Raw genomic sequence first — 15,141 nt, forward strand, 5'->3', positions numbered from 1 at the left:
TAGTGAAGGAGGAAATGTCGCTTGCACAGCATCACTGAGCGATCTTGCAACACAGTCAGTAGAAAAGACGTGTAGCATGGGAATATTCTGTGTGTGCCTCACACGCAATAAAGGACTTCCCATTTAAAGAGTTTACACGCCAAAGTTAAACCTGAATGCAGCACATTGTCCCAGCCATGAAACAACAGTCGGAAAACATTCAACATACGCTGAAGTGTCATGAGCCAAGGACACCTTCTAGGGACAGTGAGCAAGGCAGCACATCCGCAAAGAACATCCACGCATAGCAAGACACTGAAGCCAGCTCACTGGAGTATGTGCATGGAAGTGCACTTGCCACGCAACCTTGATCATCACATGTGGCTACAAAAATGCCATTGCTGTAGCCCCATCGGAGTACGGAGCAATTGCTTCCTATGCCCACAGCACAAAGTTCTTGCCATGACAGTGCCAACAATGTCCACATTCAGCAATACTAACAAACATTTTCTGTCTAATAAAGCTGCCACAAAATATGATCCTCTATTAAAATATCTTGTCAAGCTAGTGGTTTATTAATGGGGCTGATTAGATCCAATCAGGGGCGGATCCAGGTTTTTTTTGAGGGGGGGGTCAGCTTCTGTCAATAATGATGATGATGATGATAATAGTATCCTTGCTTATTTACCGAAATTCACCGATTCTGCTCACGATAAACCCACGTTTTATACGTCTAGATCTACACCTGTAGCCCACCGTGCTGGCTCAGTCAGCTCAGGCGTTGCGCTGCTCAGCACGAGATTGCGGGATCGAATCCCGGCCGTGGCAGCTGGGATTCTATGGAGGCGAAATGCAAAAACGCCCGTGTTCTTGCGTTGTAGTGCACGTTAAAGAGCCCCAGATGGTCAAAATTTATCCGGAGCCTTCCACTACGGCGTGCCTCATAATCAGAACTGGCTTTGGCACGTAAAACCCCAGAAAGAGGAAGAATACCTGTAGCCAAGCCAGATATCGGTTTTTCCGAGCTTAAAGGAAAAGGACGTTACCCAATACAGCCATGTGCTTGGCGGCTGTGCCTGCTAATACAGGTTGTTCAAAACTAAGCTTTATGCTTTTCTTAAAATTAGGCACTGGGAGGCACGCGAAGACCACCTGTGCAAATAAGTTATGTAGCCAGGGGAGCACAGCGTGAGGTGATAACAATCGCTGTGAGCAGCCCAATTAACTAAAATTGAACAATTATTTTTGTCGACTGCAGTAATAGGGTATGTTTGTATTGAAAACTTAGAGGCAGTCGTGTTTCTTACTGCAGTTAATAAAACAGGTAATTATTCAATCTTAGTAAATTCGGCTGCTGACAGCGATAATTATCATCTCCCTTTGTGTCCCCCTGGCCACATAACTTATTTGCGCAGGTGGTTTTCACGTGCCTCCCAGTGCCTTATTTTAAGAAAACCATAATGCTTAATTTTGAACACCCGGTATATCTAGCCTGTATTGTTTCTTAAAATAAAATTTGGGATGATCGGTTGCAGGTTTGTTAGAGATGCGTAAGCACGGGCCCATCCTTGGAGTTCAGTTGGGACACATTGTTTTCCTTAAGGAGATTCTTTGTGTTCGGTTGAGACACCTTCGTTTGCTTTGGAGCTCCAACGCGGCAACCACTACGCTGGTTGTTTACGATATGCGAATCACCGCGTATGCAGACTCATGACGCCACCTACAAGAAGAACGATGTGGTGTAGTAGCCGAGAGCACGAGCCAGCGTCTTCATGTTTTGTTTCCCAAGCGACGCCATCCTTTTACACTATAGGCGCGCATCTGCTCCCGTTTCTCTAACCACGGGACGCCATCCTTGGCCCGCGCGCTGGCGTTGGTTGCTGACGTCACGCTCCCCCACTTCGCAGCCGCTGCTCGAGACTTCGCCCCGCTCCGCGAGAACGCCCACTCAGATAAACGGATCCAGCGGCTTTGACCCTACTACGCTTAATGTACGGTAATAAAACTGCGAAGTTACAATGAAAAACTTGTAGCGTACGAACGGTACTGTGCTCGTACTGGATATTGTTAAAGTGTAACTGTGATCACAATGAGGGCTACAGTTAAAAAAAAGTTGCCCATGCGTTGTTCTTAGTTTAGCTGTTATTATTTATACGGGGTTTGTCCGAAAAGTATTGTCAGTGAGTCGATTAAAAAGAAATTGATCAGATCGGTACAACACAATAAAATGTTTCAAAATAGGCTCCTCCTGCGTCGTTAAATTGCTTCTAGCGAGATTTCCAACCATCGAAGGCATCACGGTAGGCTTCCTTAGGAATGTCCTGTAGAGTCTTGGTGCAAGCCTTTCCGACTATGCCAACTGTCGCGAAATGATGTCCTTTCATGGGAATTTTCAAGCGCAGAAAGAAGAAGAAGCCTGGGAGAGCCACGTCAGGACTGCAGGGCGGCTGGGGAACCATTGGCATCTTTCAATCGGCCAGGAAGCGGGTCACGAGGAAGGTGGTGCAGGCTGCATGGTGCATTGTCATGGTGAAGTTTCCAATCGCCCCCGATATCAGGCCGGGTGCGATGAATCCTTCGTTTGAGTCGCTTGAGCACTTTTGACCTTTGACTTGCTAATTATGGCCTTCTTGGGGCGAGGGGACGCTGAGCTTTGCCACTTGGCACTTTGCCTTTTTGTTTCGGGGTCGTATTCAAACACCCAAGTCTTGTCACCTGTGATGACATTGTGCAAAACGTGGGGGTCACTTTCGCACAAGTTCCAAACCTCCTGGCACGTTTCAACTCGGTTAGATTGTTGGTCGTCCATTAACATTTTGCGCGAGATCTTCGCGCACACTTTTCGCATCTGAAAATTATTCGTCAAAATCTGGTGAACGGTACTTTTTGAAATGTTTACGGTCTGTGCCACTAAACGGACACTCAAACGAGGGTCTGAGTACAAAAGATCTCTCACGCGCGTCACAAATTCTAATTTGGCGTTCACGGTTGTGCCATGGGGTACAAACACATGGTGGACAAGGCCACTGATGTCAAAGAACACAATCAGCATGGTCTTGACCTTTGACTGGCTAATTCTGGCCTTCTTGGGGCGAGGGGACGCCGAGCTGTGCCACTTGGCACTTTGCCTTTTTGTTTCGGGGTCGTATTCAAACACCCAAGTCTTGTCACCAGTGATGACATTGTCCAAAACGTGGGGGTCACTTTCGCACAAGTCCCAAACCTCCTGGCACGTTTGAACTCGGCTCGATTGTTCGTCGTCCATTAACATTTTGCGCAAGATCTTCGCGCACACTTTTCGCATGTGAAAATTATTAATCAAAAACTCGTGAACGGTACTTTTTGGAATGTTTACTGTCTGTGCCACTAAACGGACACTCAAACGAGGGTCTGAGTACAAAAGATATCACGCGCGCGCCACATTTTCGTCGGTGATGGTCGTAGATGGCGGTACAGCGCGGGCTTCATCGCTCACCCTTCAGAACCTTCTAAAAAGACCTTGTGGCCCCGGTAAACTTGACGTTCTGACAAACAATTATCACCAAAAGCTGTCTTTATCATAGGAAAAGTTTCCACCGCAGACTTGCCGAGTTTCACACAAAACTCGATGGCAATCCTTTGTTCCAACGAGCACTGCATTACGGCTTGCACGGTAAATGAAAATGAGTCGACGAAAAACCATGTCCTTACTCTCCAGATGGTCGCAGACGACTGAGTGACCGCGCGTGCGTAAGCTAACTTCCCCCTCCACCAATCCCAACTAGTCTTAGCGCACTGCGACGTATAGTCGCTTCACAATATAATCACTGACATTACTTTTCGGACAAACCCCATATATGAACTCTTCAACAAGTGATCTCTTTCATTAAGCAGGTTGGTCGCGGAACCGTTGACTGCCAATGAGGCAACCGATAACACCCCAAGGGGCAACTAAGTTGATCAGGCGCGAAGGCGCTCGCGCGGACATCGGCGTGCTTGGCAAAAGGGACGTCCCCTGGTTCATTCAACGCCACCGACGGGACGAGTAAGGCACCGCCGGCGCCAGGAGGTCCAAGGTGTTCATGAGAAAAAATAACTACGGCAACTTCACGACACCACACCCTGACGGAATACAACTAAGCTTGTGAGCGAGCTAGCTTTATACTTCTACATGCCTGATATCACTGGTACTCGCGAAAAATACTTTTGAAGAATGCTGGTGTGGGCATTTTTTTTTCCGACAGGGTCATTCCCCCATCGGCGAGGGGGCGATGCAGAAATCTGAGGGGGGGGGGTCAGGACATCCGGACATCCCCCCTGGATCCGCGCCTGGATCCAATCAAGCCGAAAGAGATTTCCCACCTTCCAGTTGGCTGACGGCAGCTGACGTCGAATAAAGCCATCACATGAGCGGCAATAACTCCAGTAGACAGAGGACGACTCCAACTTGATTAGCTGCAACAAAAGAAAATTGCATCACCACTATGACACTGTGAATGGAAAATTAACATCCACTCGACTTGTAGCACAAGGCTACGAAGGAAGCTTATACAGGTTTCACAGAAAGAAAGCAATGCAGTTGAATCTATCTTGTCCAGGGATCGAACCCAGGACCTTTCTGGGGTAGTCGCTCTACCATCTGAGCTAACCAGGAGGCTAGCCGCTAGCCGATTGCAGAGAGAGAGAAGAACTTTATTTATTTCCGGCAGATTGCTGGGCTGGGTTCCCACCTAGGAGCCAGCGGAGAGACCGTGTCTGAGGCCAAATTAATAATCGACAACTCAAAGCAAGGGGCACCGAATGTGCCAAATCAGTTTTGCAAACGCCCGCAAGGTAAATGACGATTCACGAAAGGGAAAATTAACATGAAACTTTCTCCACCCTGCGGGGTTCCAAAAAAATGACTTGCCAAAGTGCAAGTTGTATAACGCAGACGATGCACTGCCGCGTATGATGTGGCACATGATATCAAGAGCAACGATGATGTAAGCTGGCCAATCAGATCCCTTGCCTTGTAGATTGTTGTGGACGAGGAATCCAGTTGAATTGGCTTCCACTTGTTGCTGGTGGTGATGGCAGTCAGGGACTGGAGCACAGCACCGCATGCAAATGGGTGCTTGGGACTGCTCACTGTGTCTTCATAGCGAATGTGCACGTTCTGCACCGACACCTGCAGCAGGGATTACGGATGATGTGAACAGACGGCAACAGTGACGACGAAGGGGAGAAGCATACCTGCACATTGTTCATTATGGTCCCAAGGAAATTTTCAACGAACCCTCGTGGTTTATCTGCAAAAAACACACACCCACTGTGTCCACCCATTACCCACCCAATAAGGAACAGTCAGATGCATACCAAGCTCAGCCAGGGGGGCCTCCAAGACTTCTAGCCTACGAGACTTGCACGCCCGGGCCAGCAGGCGCTCCCTGTCTGCATCGTACGGCTCATCACCAATGGGGGCGGCCAAGATAAGCACATCCTCCACGTGGACAAGCACGGGCTCCGAGGAGAGGCTCAGCCAGGGGATGTCCACAGACACCTTGCCTAATACGCACGTAGCAGGCAGGCAGGTTATGAAGACACAGCGGTCCAGGCAGGAGGCAACCAGCACACTTACCTATGCAGCCAGCTTTGACTTCTATGGGAAGCTCCAGTTCATACTGAAATGCAGAGACAGCAAATGTAGGCCCACACATTGATCAGTCTATATTTATGCCCACTGCAGGACGAAGGCGATCTCCAATTACCCCTGACTGATTCCACCTGCAAATTTCCTAACTCCATTATCCCACCTAGTTTTCTGCAGTCCTCGACTGCGCTTCCCTTCTCTTGGCATGGTCCACCGGTTATCCATCCTACGCATTATATGACCTGCCCAATCTCCTCTTATTTCTCTTAATGTCAATTAGAATATCGGTTATCTCCGTTTGCTCTCTGATCCACACCGCTCTCTTCCCGTCTCTTAGCGTTAGGCCTAACATGTTTTGTTATATCGCTCTTTGTGCGGTCCTTAAGTTGTTCTCGAGCTTCTTTGTTAACCTCCAAGTCTCTGCCGCATATGTTACCACCGGTCGAATGCAATGATTGTACACTTTTCTTTTCAACGACAGTGGTAAGCTCCCAGTCATGATTTGCGATGCCTGCCGTATGCACTCCAACCCAATTTTATTGTTCTGAAAATTTATTTCTTGTGATCAGGGTCTCCTGTGAGTAATTGACTTAGATAAACATACTCCTTTACCGACTGTAGAGGCTGACTGGTGATCCGGAATTCTTGTTCCCTTGCCAGGCTATTGAACATTATCTTTTTCTTCTGCATATTAATCTTCAACCCCACTCTTACACTTGCACGGTTAAGGTCCTCAATCATTTGTTGTAATTCATCCCCATTGTTGCTGAATAGAAAAATGTCATCTGCAAGCCAAAGGTTTCTGAGATATTCCCCGTTGATCCTCACTCCCAAGTCTTCTCAGTCTAGTACCCCTGACGCACGGGCAAAAGTAAAGACCTTTGCAGGAAACCCCTTTTGTTATTCTGAAGGACCTTTTGCAGAAAGGAGTTGCACCGATGACACACGGCATCGCACTAACTTCTTTAGGTGGTTCCTCAGATGAACGCGAAAAAAAAAGGCATTGCTTGTTAAAGCAGCAAGAGATAAAACATTTACAAAAATCTGCGCATGTAGATTGCATTTAGTAATTGTAGAACTTCAAAACATTTTTTTTCCATTTTTGATGGCTTCTAATGTGCATTTTCGGATTGCAACATGGCGGCGCTAGCGACGTAGTGCGAGCGTTTGAGAGTATAGCTAGAGTAAATCTTTACTGTTTGACAAATCGCATTACCCCCCCACTAAAGATTAATACATTTTCCAAGGTAAAAGAAATACTTGCGGGGCACCATAGTTGTGTAACAGGTTTTCTTGATGATTTGTGCATGCTGTATGCGAGAGTACACCTTTCTGCTCGAAAAGTAGATGCCCGATCTTCTTTCCCGCAAAGGAACTTTGCCGGAAGGGAGATACTCCTTTGTCGTGTGTCACTGCGCTTGAACGCCTTTCCGGTAGATGTCCCCTTACCTAAAGGACTTTAGAGTGCCCGTGTGTCAGGGGTATGAGAGCTTGAATACTTCTTCTAAGCATGCAGTAAATAGCATTGGAGAGATTGTGTCTCCTTGCCTGACTCACAACAATGCTGGACTACAAAAGCAGGACATACCAACGCCTCTGCCTTCAACTTCAGGTCTGTGAGCTGCACAGTACCTAAGGAACAGAAGCCATTTTTCATAAGTTCCACAAATGCAGCATACAGTGTAGACACACATGTAGTTATAGTGTGAGCTCACTAAGCCATTTCAAAAGCACACTAGTACAGCACGATGCCAGCACTGGACAGACCAACCTCAAAAGGGGGCAATGTAAGTTGACTGATCAATATCGGGTTACAAAAGGTGAAGTCCAAGACTGATCAATCAACTTGCTATTATGGAGATCCAACACACATGTTAGAATCCACGAGAAGTGAAGCTTTCGTGAAGCGGATAATGAAATGCTATAAATTTGCCCATTTCGTTCCTTCATCTTTAGCGTAAAGAAATTGCCATGCGCATATGCTCTCGCTGACCCTTGCTAAGCAATGTGACAAATCTTATACAGTATAGACCACTTATAGCGTAAGCGCTTATAGTGCAGGACCGTATGTAATTTGGTCTTTTCAGACTCCCGTTAATTTTTCCATAGCACTCTATGTATACACGTATCGCTTATACTGCAGTTGCGAGACACAAAATACCGGTTACAGTGCGGCTGCCTGAAAATTCGGCAGTCAACCTAGACGGCAAACGCTTCCCTCAAGCCACAAATACCGTATTTACTCAAATCTAACACTCACTTTTTTTCCGATAAAACAGGTCCAAAAACTGCGTGCGCGTTATAATCGAGTACGACCCTAAATCTGTGTTACCATATAGCCGTCGGCATTTCAAAATGCCTCGCACGTGCGTCGAGCCTAGCTACTCACGAGCCTAGCTACCGTAGCTTCCTCCATGTGCTGCAGTACTGGTGCTTAGGCAATAGTCTACCATCTGTCTTCACGTTCTCTGTGTCTGCTCTATCAGCATGAAGTGCCAAGTTCATCATGATGCCGCATTTAAAAGGAAAGTGATCATGTGTGCGGAGACGGACGGAAATCGGGCCGCATCACGGGCGTTCAGAGAATCCGAAACTTGCGTTCAGGACTGGCGCAAACAGAAGGAGAGGATTTTCGCCAGCAAAGCAATGCGGAATGGTTTCAGCGGACCAAAGCAGGACGTAATCTGCGACGATCCACTTCGGCGATATGATCGCCTTGGCCCTATCTTGAAAGCAATCTGCGACGGGGAAAGTCCGCCGCGCGTCGTGTTTTCACCGCTTATAGGTTGCGTTCAAGTGAGAGGCATGATAGCACGAAGGTCAATTCGCCCGCCGTGCTCTGTCACTCGAGCGTTTTGCAGTCGTTTCCGCGGTCAACGAGCGAGATGTGTTCATGTTTCCTCGTGTGCACGTGACACCGTGCTTGGTAATTTATTTAGTAAGCGAATACGGAACCTAAAGCACGGTGACAGCGACGGCAGAAATGCGCCTGGAGTGTCCATTATCCCAATAAAATAGTTGTTTTGGTTATAGTGCGGTACTGCTTATAGTGCAGATATTCGCGACTCCAGCAACTTACGTTATAAGCGGTCTACATTGTATTGGCCTGTATTTATTATTTCTTATTTATTTTAAATATACCAGCCACTTCAAGGCCAATCGCCTGTTGTGGTATGTGGCATAGTATGGAAATCATCATCATAATGAACATGCACACACTCCTTGGTCGATCACCTGTTGTAGGTATGAGCCACAGTATGGAAATCACCATCATAATCAAGATGCAGACACACTTCATGGCCGATACTTCATTGCGGTAATGCGCCATAGTATGCAAATCATAATCATCAACACACAGTGACCGTCTCAAAGAGCCAGTTGGCATCACAATATGTACCGCAAATTTCATGGCCAATCTCCCGTTGTGGCCACGTGTCATTGTACAGCCTGTTTTTCGTCTATGTGCCATTGTATGGAAATCATCATCATAATCAACATGCAGACACACTCCGTGGCCGATCCCCTGTTGTAGCTATGTGCCATAGTATGGAGGTCATAATCATCAGCCTGTTAAACAAATTTTCAGAGAATAATGCTGACCTTGCCCAGCTACCAGGGAAAACATAATATGACATCCTTATCTCATCGAATAACATTACTGATTCTTGGTTATCATAATTATTTGTTGAGGTGTCTTTTAAACTGAAATGCATTGCTGGAAAGACGTTTTTCCAGGGGCATTTATCTTTTCTGCATATAATTTCATTGTGCTTAGAAAACACCTTTTACGTTTGTCTGTTTCTTGTGAAGTGAACGCTGATCTTGTATATATTTTGGTTCCTTGATAGGCCGCATGTTGCTGCTAATATAAGGACCGTCGGCTCGTGAAGCTACTTGTAAAAGTAGCTTTTAGCAACAGCCCCATCCTTTTTGTAGCAAAGCGAGAAATAAATTATTTTATATTTGATAACATGCAGACACACTTCTCGGCCGATCCTTCATTGTGGGTATGTGCCATAGTATGAACCCCCCCCCCCCCCCCGCTGTAATGCTCTTGGAGCGAATGCGGGTTTTTGTAATACATAAATAAATAAATAATCATGAACACGCAGTGACCACCTCAGAGACATTTGGCCTCACAATATGTACAGCCCATTTCTTGGCCACTCTCCCTTTGTGGGCATGTACCATTGTATGGAAATCAACACGCACACACACTTCTTGGCAGATCCCACATTGTGGGTATGTGTCATAGAAGGAAATCATCAGCGACATGCAGCGATCATCTCAAAGAGCTACTTGGTGGCAGGAAATATAGATGGTTTTATCGAGGGTGCCGCCATTTTGCGATAACAGCGCCATCCATTGGCCGGCGCCATGCTGGTATGTGGTGGAGGGTGCACAGCAAACGTGCTGTTGACGACGAGCGGCAAGTTTTTGCATTTTCCGAGAAGTCTCAACAAGTTTTTGCGATTAGGAAACTTCTTAGCGAGTTGTTACTGAGCTTCGATATAGCCCCAATATCTAATGGCTACGGGCCTAGAAGCGCTGCCACTGCTCTGCCCACGATTGCTATAGGAGGAGACTCAAGCCTGAACATTATCAATATGTAACACACATGCAACATTATTATTGTGTTACCATTTACATAGACACTCCAGGCAAATTTATGTCGTTGGCATGGGGTACCATAAGCTATTTCGAGCGAGAACCCAGGCACATAACCACATCATCGCTCACACACAACGTTGCGGTTTATTCGGTGCAAGCACTATTACACAGTCTGAAGAATTCTCTTATGTTATCGGCACATGTGTGAGCGACGATGTGGTCACGTGCCTGGGTTCTCGCTCGAAATAGCCTACGCTTTGATTACCAAGAATAAACAGTTGGCAGTCTGCACTCGTGATGTATTGTGTGTTCCTGCCGCTTGTCCTCATTTTTTTTCACACAGTTTTAACCTTCCTTTAACTACTTTGTATAGTCGTCCAATAATTTGCTATTGCAATCAATGGTTTGCCTTTCAGGTGAAACTGCAACTTTTTATTATATGTCTAGCCTCTTTTAAGGTATCACTCCAGTGACAACAATCAGAGGTGTCTCCATGCACCATGCATATGCCACACTAGCATACATCCCAATCCAGGTAACTAGCAAAGCTCCAAGTAAACACATTTTGCTAGCTTTCGTGCTCCTAAAATTTTAGCGGTCCAATTTTCTAAGGATTGTCTACCTGGCATTTGGGCATCACGCTTTACAAAATAAAGAACGGCGAAACAACTAGCCCAGAAGGCCCTTTAACATGGATAAATCTACCTGATGTCAGTGGCCATGATTATGCCACCATCAACCAAACCCACGCGACACGTTGAATGAATGTGCGTACTCATAGTTCTCAAGAGGGGCCTGTGCAAGGGCATCTCGCCGACTCGAGAGAGCTGAACAACGAACAACTACTATCTGCAACAGCAACTTTATTTTCTGAAATAATACACCACGCAATGTGCAGTATCAGCCAGACAGCTTGGCGGCAAGATTCGGAAGCACAGGAGAGCCTGTGTGAACTAGGGGCAGCCGGTAGGCATTGCTTTGATGATGGACCTCTCTTATGGCTCGTACCTACTAAGAAGGATAGGCCAAGAATCGGGTTGCAGGAGGCAGCTCAAGAAAATTCTTATTTGAATAAGAGAAACACAAAGTAAAAGAAAAGATCACCGCCCCTTCCACCCATGAAGATGGTCGAACAGGGAAGCTGTGTTAGTTACACCGAGTGTTACACCATGCAAGTCAAACTTCGCAAGCAGTCTATGTTGTAAATCTTTTGTTTCCACCATTCCTTCCCCTCATTTTCGTTGCGTGCTTTGCGTGGTGACCATGCTTTAGGAGTGCTTTTTTGCGAATCTCCAAGTGTGCTTTTTTTTGTTTTTTTCGCGTGAGGTTTTCCGAGTGTTTTACCTACTCTCGCTGACGCTCGCGGTACGCAGCTTCTTCCTCAGGAGTACGCACTAGTCGTGATCTTCCCATAGTTGTAGCTGGGATGGAATGTGCGGAACCACTAATCCGAAGCTCCGTATATACAACTGTAGCAGCGTTTCCCTGCATTCAGCATGAACACGGGGAAACGCGGACGGCGTCGGCATCAGCTCTGCGCGTTGCCTCGTTGGTACTGCTACACAACCAACGCTAACGCGAACTCCACGCCTCACGCTCTCCCCCTCCAACGCAAGTATTGGACGGCGCAACTTACATCAACCCCCCCCCATACTCCTTTTCATCTGCACCCTCTAACAGCATTCTCACAGGAGGAAAGGGGTCACTCCAACCCCTTTCCCCCTGTTGAGCTCTTCTTTTCCTCTCCCGCTAGGTCAAATGGCCCCTTTTTAGCTAAGTCCGACAGCAGTGGCACAGAGTCCGCATAAACAGCTTCGCTGTAAAAACAAGTTTTAGAATGAAAACAAGCACACCTTCATTTTCCTCATCAGCAGGTACTGCTTCCATTCATTCATTCATTCATTCATTCATTCATCCATTCATTCTATTTCGGCATTATGGTACATTATAGCATGTACAAAATGCTGGGGGCACAGACTAAAAGCCAAAAAAAGCTTGACGGGGTCTGTACCCGATAATTGCACTTTGACAGGGGCAACAGGAAATGTTCCTATGCGACAACCTTACAATGCCAAAACTATACATCTGAAAAAAAAAATTAACAGTGTTGAAATTAACATTAAAAAGCAAATACTTTACTTTTCTACACGACATCAAAATTTATCAAAACTTGGACAAACTTTTAAGTACAAATTTCAAAACTTAGCAGCAGCAGCATTACAGAAAACAATGCTGGTTGTTTAAAAAAGTAGGCAATGTATATGCGATCATTTGTCGGCCACAATTAGTACGGGTCCGTGGCATAAACCAAAAAGTGATTCCACGTGTGTCATAAACATGCACTCTTTCAGCAAAATTAGCAAGTTCTTTCAAGCTCAGATTGTTTGTTTTAATGCCTTGTTTGTAGCGTGTCATTAGTTAAGAATCGTACAAGTCGACAACAAGTATTACGTTGAGGTTTTTACAGATGGGCCTTGCGTGCGCGTTATACGGAGCATTGACAATCAAACAGACAGCCCTTTTCTGTAATCTAGAAAGCCTCAGAATGTTGGAAATTGTGGTGGTTCCCCAGACAAGGTAGCGATAGCACAGTTTTGAAAGGAAAAGTGAATTATGCAACAACAGTTTTACTTTCTCAGGCAAAGGAAAACGTGTGCGCGATAATATACCAACCGTGCGAGAAAGACGAACAAACAGAATCAGACTGCAAATCCCAGGACATTAAAGAGTACACCAAGACATTTCACAGCAGGAACCACTTCAATTTTTTATCTACCAAGAAAAAGCGCTAAATCAAAGTTGACTTTCTTGTTTTTAGCTCTAAATAAAACCACTTTTGTTTTTGACGTATTTATAGTTAACGGGTTGTTCCAACTCCAGGTATGCAGTTTCGCGAGTATGTTATTTGCTCTGGTTTGAATTTCCAATAAACTAAAAAAAAAAAACTAGTACCATCAGCATAAACTATAAATTGGGTATTTTCATCTATTCTTACTACGTCATTAATATATACATTAAAACGTAGAGGCCTTAGGATGCGTCCCTGCGGTACTCCGCTGTTTAGGGATCGAAAGCTTGATTTATAGTAATTAAGTTGTATCTGCTGCTGGCGATCACTCAAGTAGCTTTGCATAAGTGTGAAAAATGCTCCACGGAATCCGTAATGCTGTAGCTTTTTTAAAAGTGTGGTATGATTAATCCGATCAAAGGCTTCTGAAGTCGATAAATATTCCAACTATGTAAAGTGTGGGGATTGAGGGTTGCGCCGGCGTCATTGCGCAGGCTAACACCTGTTCTGCCGTCCCCCGGTTTTCCCCGTCCTCCGCGTAACCGGTTCCCGTGGTGGCGCTGCGCACGCGGCGGTTGCGCTGAGGGCGGGGCGCTGACATCAGGAGGCAGCCGCGTTTCGGCTGCGAGCGACGGAGCGTGCCTCGGACTTCTCTCCGGGACCAGCGCACGGTACGTTCATGCATTCCTCTCGTCCGCCGACACCTTTGTGACTAGGACTGGGGCTCGCGCACGGTGCCTTTGCCCGTGCGAGGAGCGCGTACTTTGTGCTGATCCTTTTCCCGATGCTAAGCCGACGAGCGGTGCCATTAGCGCTCGCGCGAGGTCGTACCCCGCTGAGCCGCACTTGCCGAAAGCCTAAGCCGAAAGATATTGCCCGTGCTCTCGCGAGTTGACCCATTGGTTATCGCCAGAGCAAGTAGCACAGTCGCCGGGACTTTTCCTAGCGGCGTGTCCCAGCTTGAGCCTGTGCTCTCGCCGCGACGTGCTATAGGCGCCGGTTATTGTATTTTCGCCCTGGTGCGGGACCCCTTTGGCTCCCCTCCGTGAGGGCGTTTGTGCAGTGCTGGTGCCGACGGTTTCAGTAAACGGTTTCCGTCAACTCAGGGCTTTACTGTGTTTTTGCGTGCGTCGCTCGGTAGCCCCTTGCGGCCTCTGAGCTCGCGAGCGCGAGCAGTGCTGGAGGCGACGGCTGACGCGGCCCTGTGGCTCGCTAAGCTCGAACCCACGGTGGTTGGTCTCCGGGGAGACACCAAGAACCCACACTGGCGCCCAACGCGGATTCAAAGGCTCATTAAGCCTTTGTCTGTGCTTAGCCGAGTCAATACGCCTTAGCGAATTGGACTCGCCGCGTTATGTCTGCTAGGCGTAGTGACCTTTGTCCTTTGTTAGTGCTAGCAGACGCCACGCCCCCCTACACCCTCGCTTGTAACGACCCCCTGTGAGGACGGCAATGCGAGGCGCTACATACCAGCTCCCTTTGGAGCAGTAGCGTTGTTTGAAAACGGGGCCAGAGCCCTCTCCGAACAGTGCACACGCGCACATTCGTCTGCCACGGCTCCCTTTGGAATGCCAAGCAGTGCGATGTCGCAGCGTTCCCGATCATTGACTCCTTTGGGATTAAACGGAGCGCAGCGCGGAAACGGGGCCTTAGCCCTCTCCGACTTTTGCCCGTTGGCTGCTTCTCAATTGAACAGCCAAAATCAGTGGTATGCTGCGGCCCCCTGTGGGGATTCAATCACGGCGACCACGAATTCCGCTCATACGTCTCCCTTTGGAGTGCACTCGGTGGCGCACAGTGGCACACCAATCGAGCACACACCTGTTTTATCGACGCTGGCTGCTTCTCAATTGAACAGACAAAACCAGTGGTATGCCGCGGCCCCCTGTGGGGATTTAATCACGGCGACCACGAATTCTGCTCATACGTCTCCCTTCGGAGTACACTCGGTGGCGCCCAGTGGCACACCGATCGAGCACACACCTGTTTTATTGACGCTGGCTGCTTCTCAATTGAACAGCCAAAACCAGTGGAATGCCGCGGCGCCCTGTGGGGATTCAATCACGGCGACCACAAATTTCGCTCATCTGTCTCCCTTTGGAGTACACTCGGTGGCGCGCCCAGTGGCATACCGATCGAGCTCACGCCTGTT

General features: G+C 47.3%; 1 protein-coding gene across 1 annotated transcript in view; it reads right to left on the minus strand.

The window, feature by feature from the left end:
• The window catches only part of LOC119460513 (intermembrane lipid transfer protein VPS13A), a 1,139,096-nt gene that overhangs the window by 1,069,896 nt on the left and 54,059 nt on the right, over positions 1–15,141 (minus strand). Inside the window, exons 3-8 of the mRNA XM_037721434.2 lie at positions 7,179–7,222; positions 5,579–5,621; positions 5,317–5,505; positions 5,194–5,249; positions 4,970–5,128; positions 4,321–4,413 (exon numbers count right to left, since the gene is read on the minus strand). Of these exons, the coding sequence (XP_037577362.2) occupies positions 4,321–4,413; positions 4,970–5,128; positions 5,194–5,249; positions 5,317–5,505; positions 5,579–5,621; positions 7,179–7,222 (584 nt within the window). The remainder of the gene's footprint in view (positions 1–4,320; positions 4,414–4,969; positions 5,129–5,193; positions 5,250–5,316; positions 5,506–5,578; positions 5,622–7,178; positions 7,223–15,141) is intronic.

Source organism: Dermacentor silvarum, chromosome 8 (assembly GCF_013339745.2).
Source record: "Dermacentor silvarum isolate Dsil-2018 chromosome 8, BIME_Dsil_1.4, whole genome shotgun sequence".
Taxonomy (NCBI): domain Eukaryota; kingdom Metazoa; phylum Arthropoda; class Arachnida; order Ixodida; family Ixodidae; genus Dermacentor; species Dermacentor silvarum.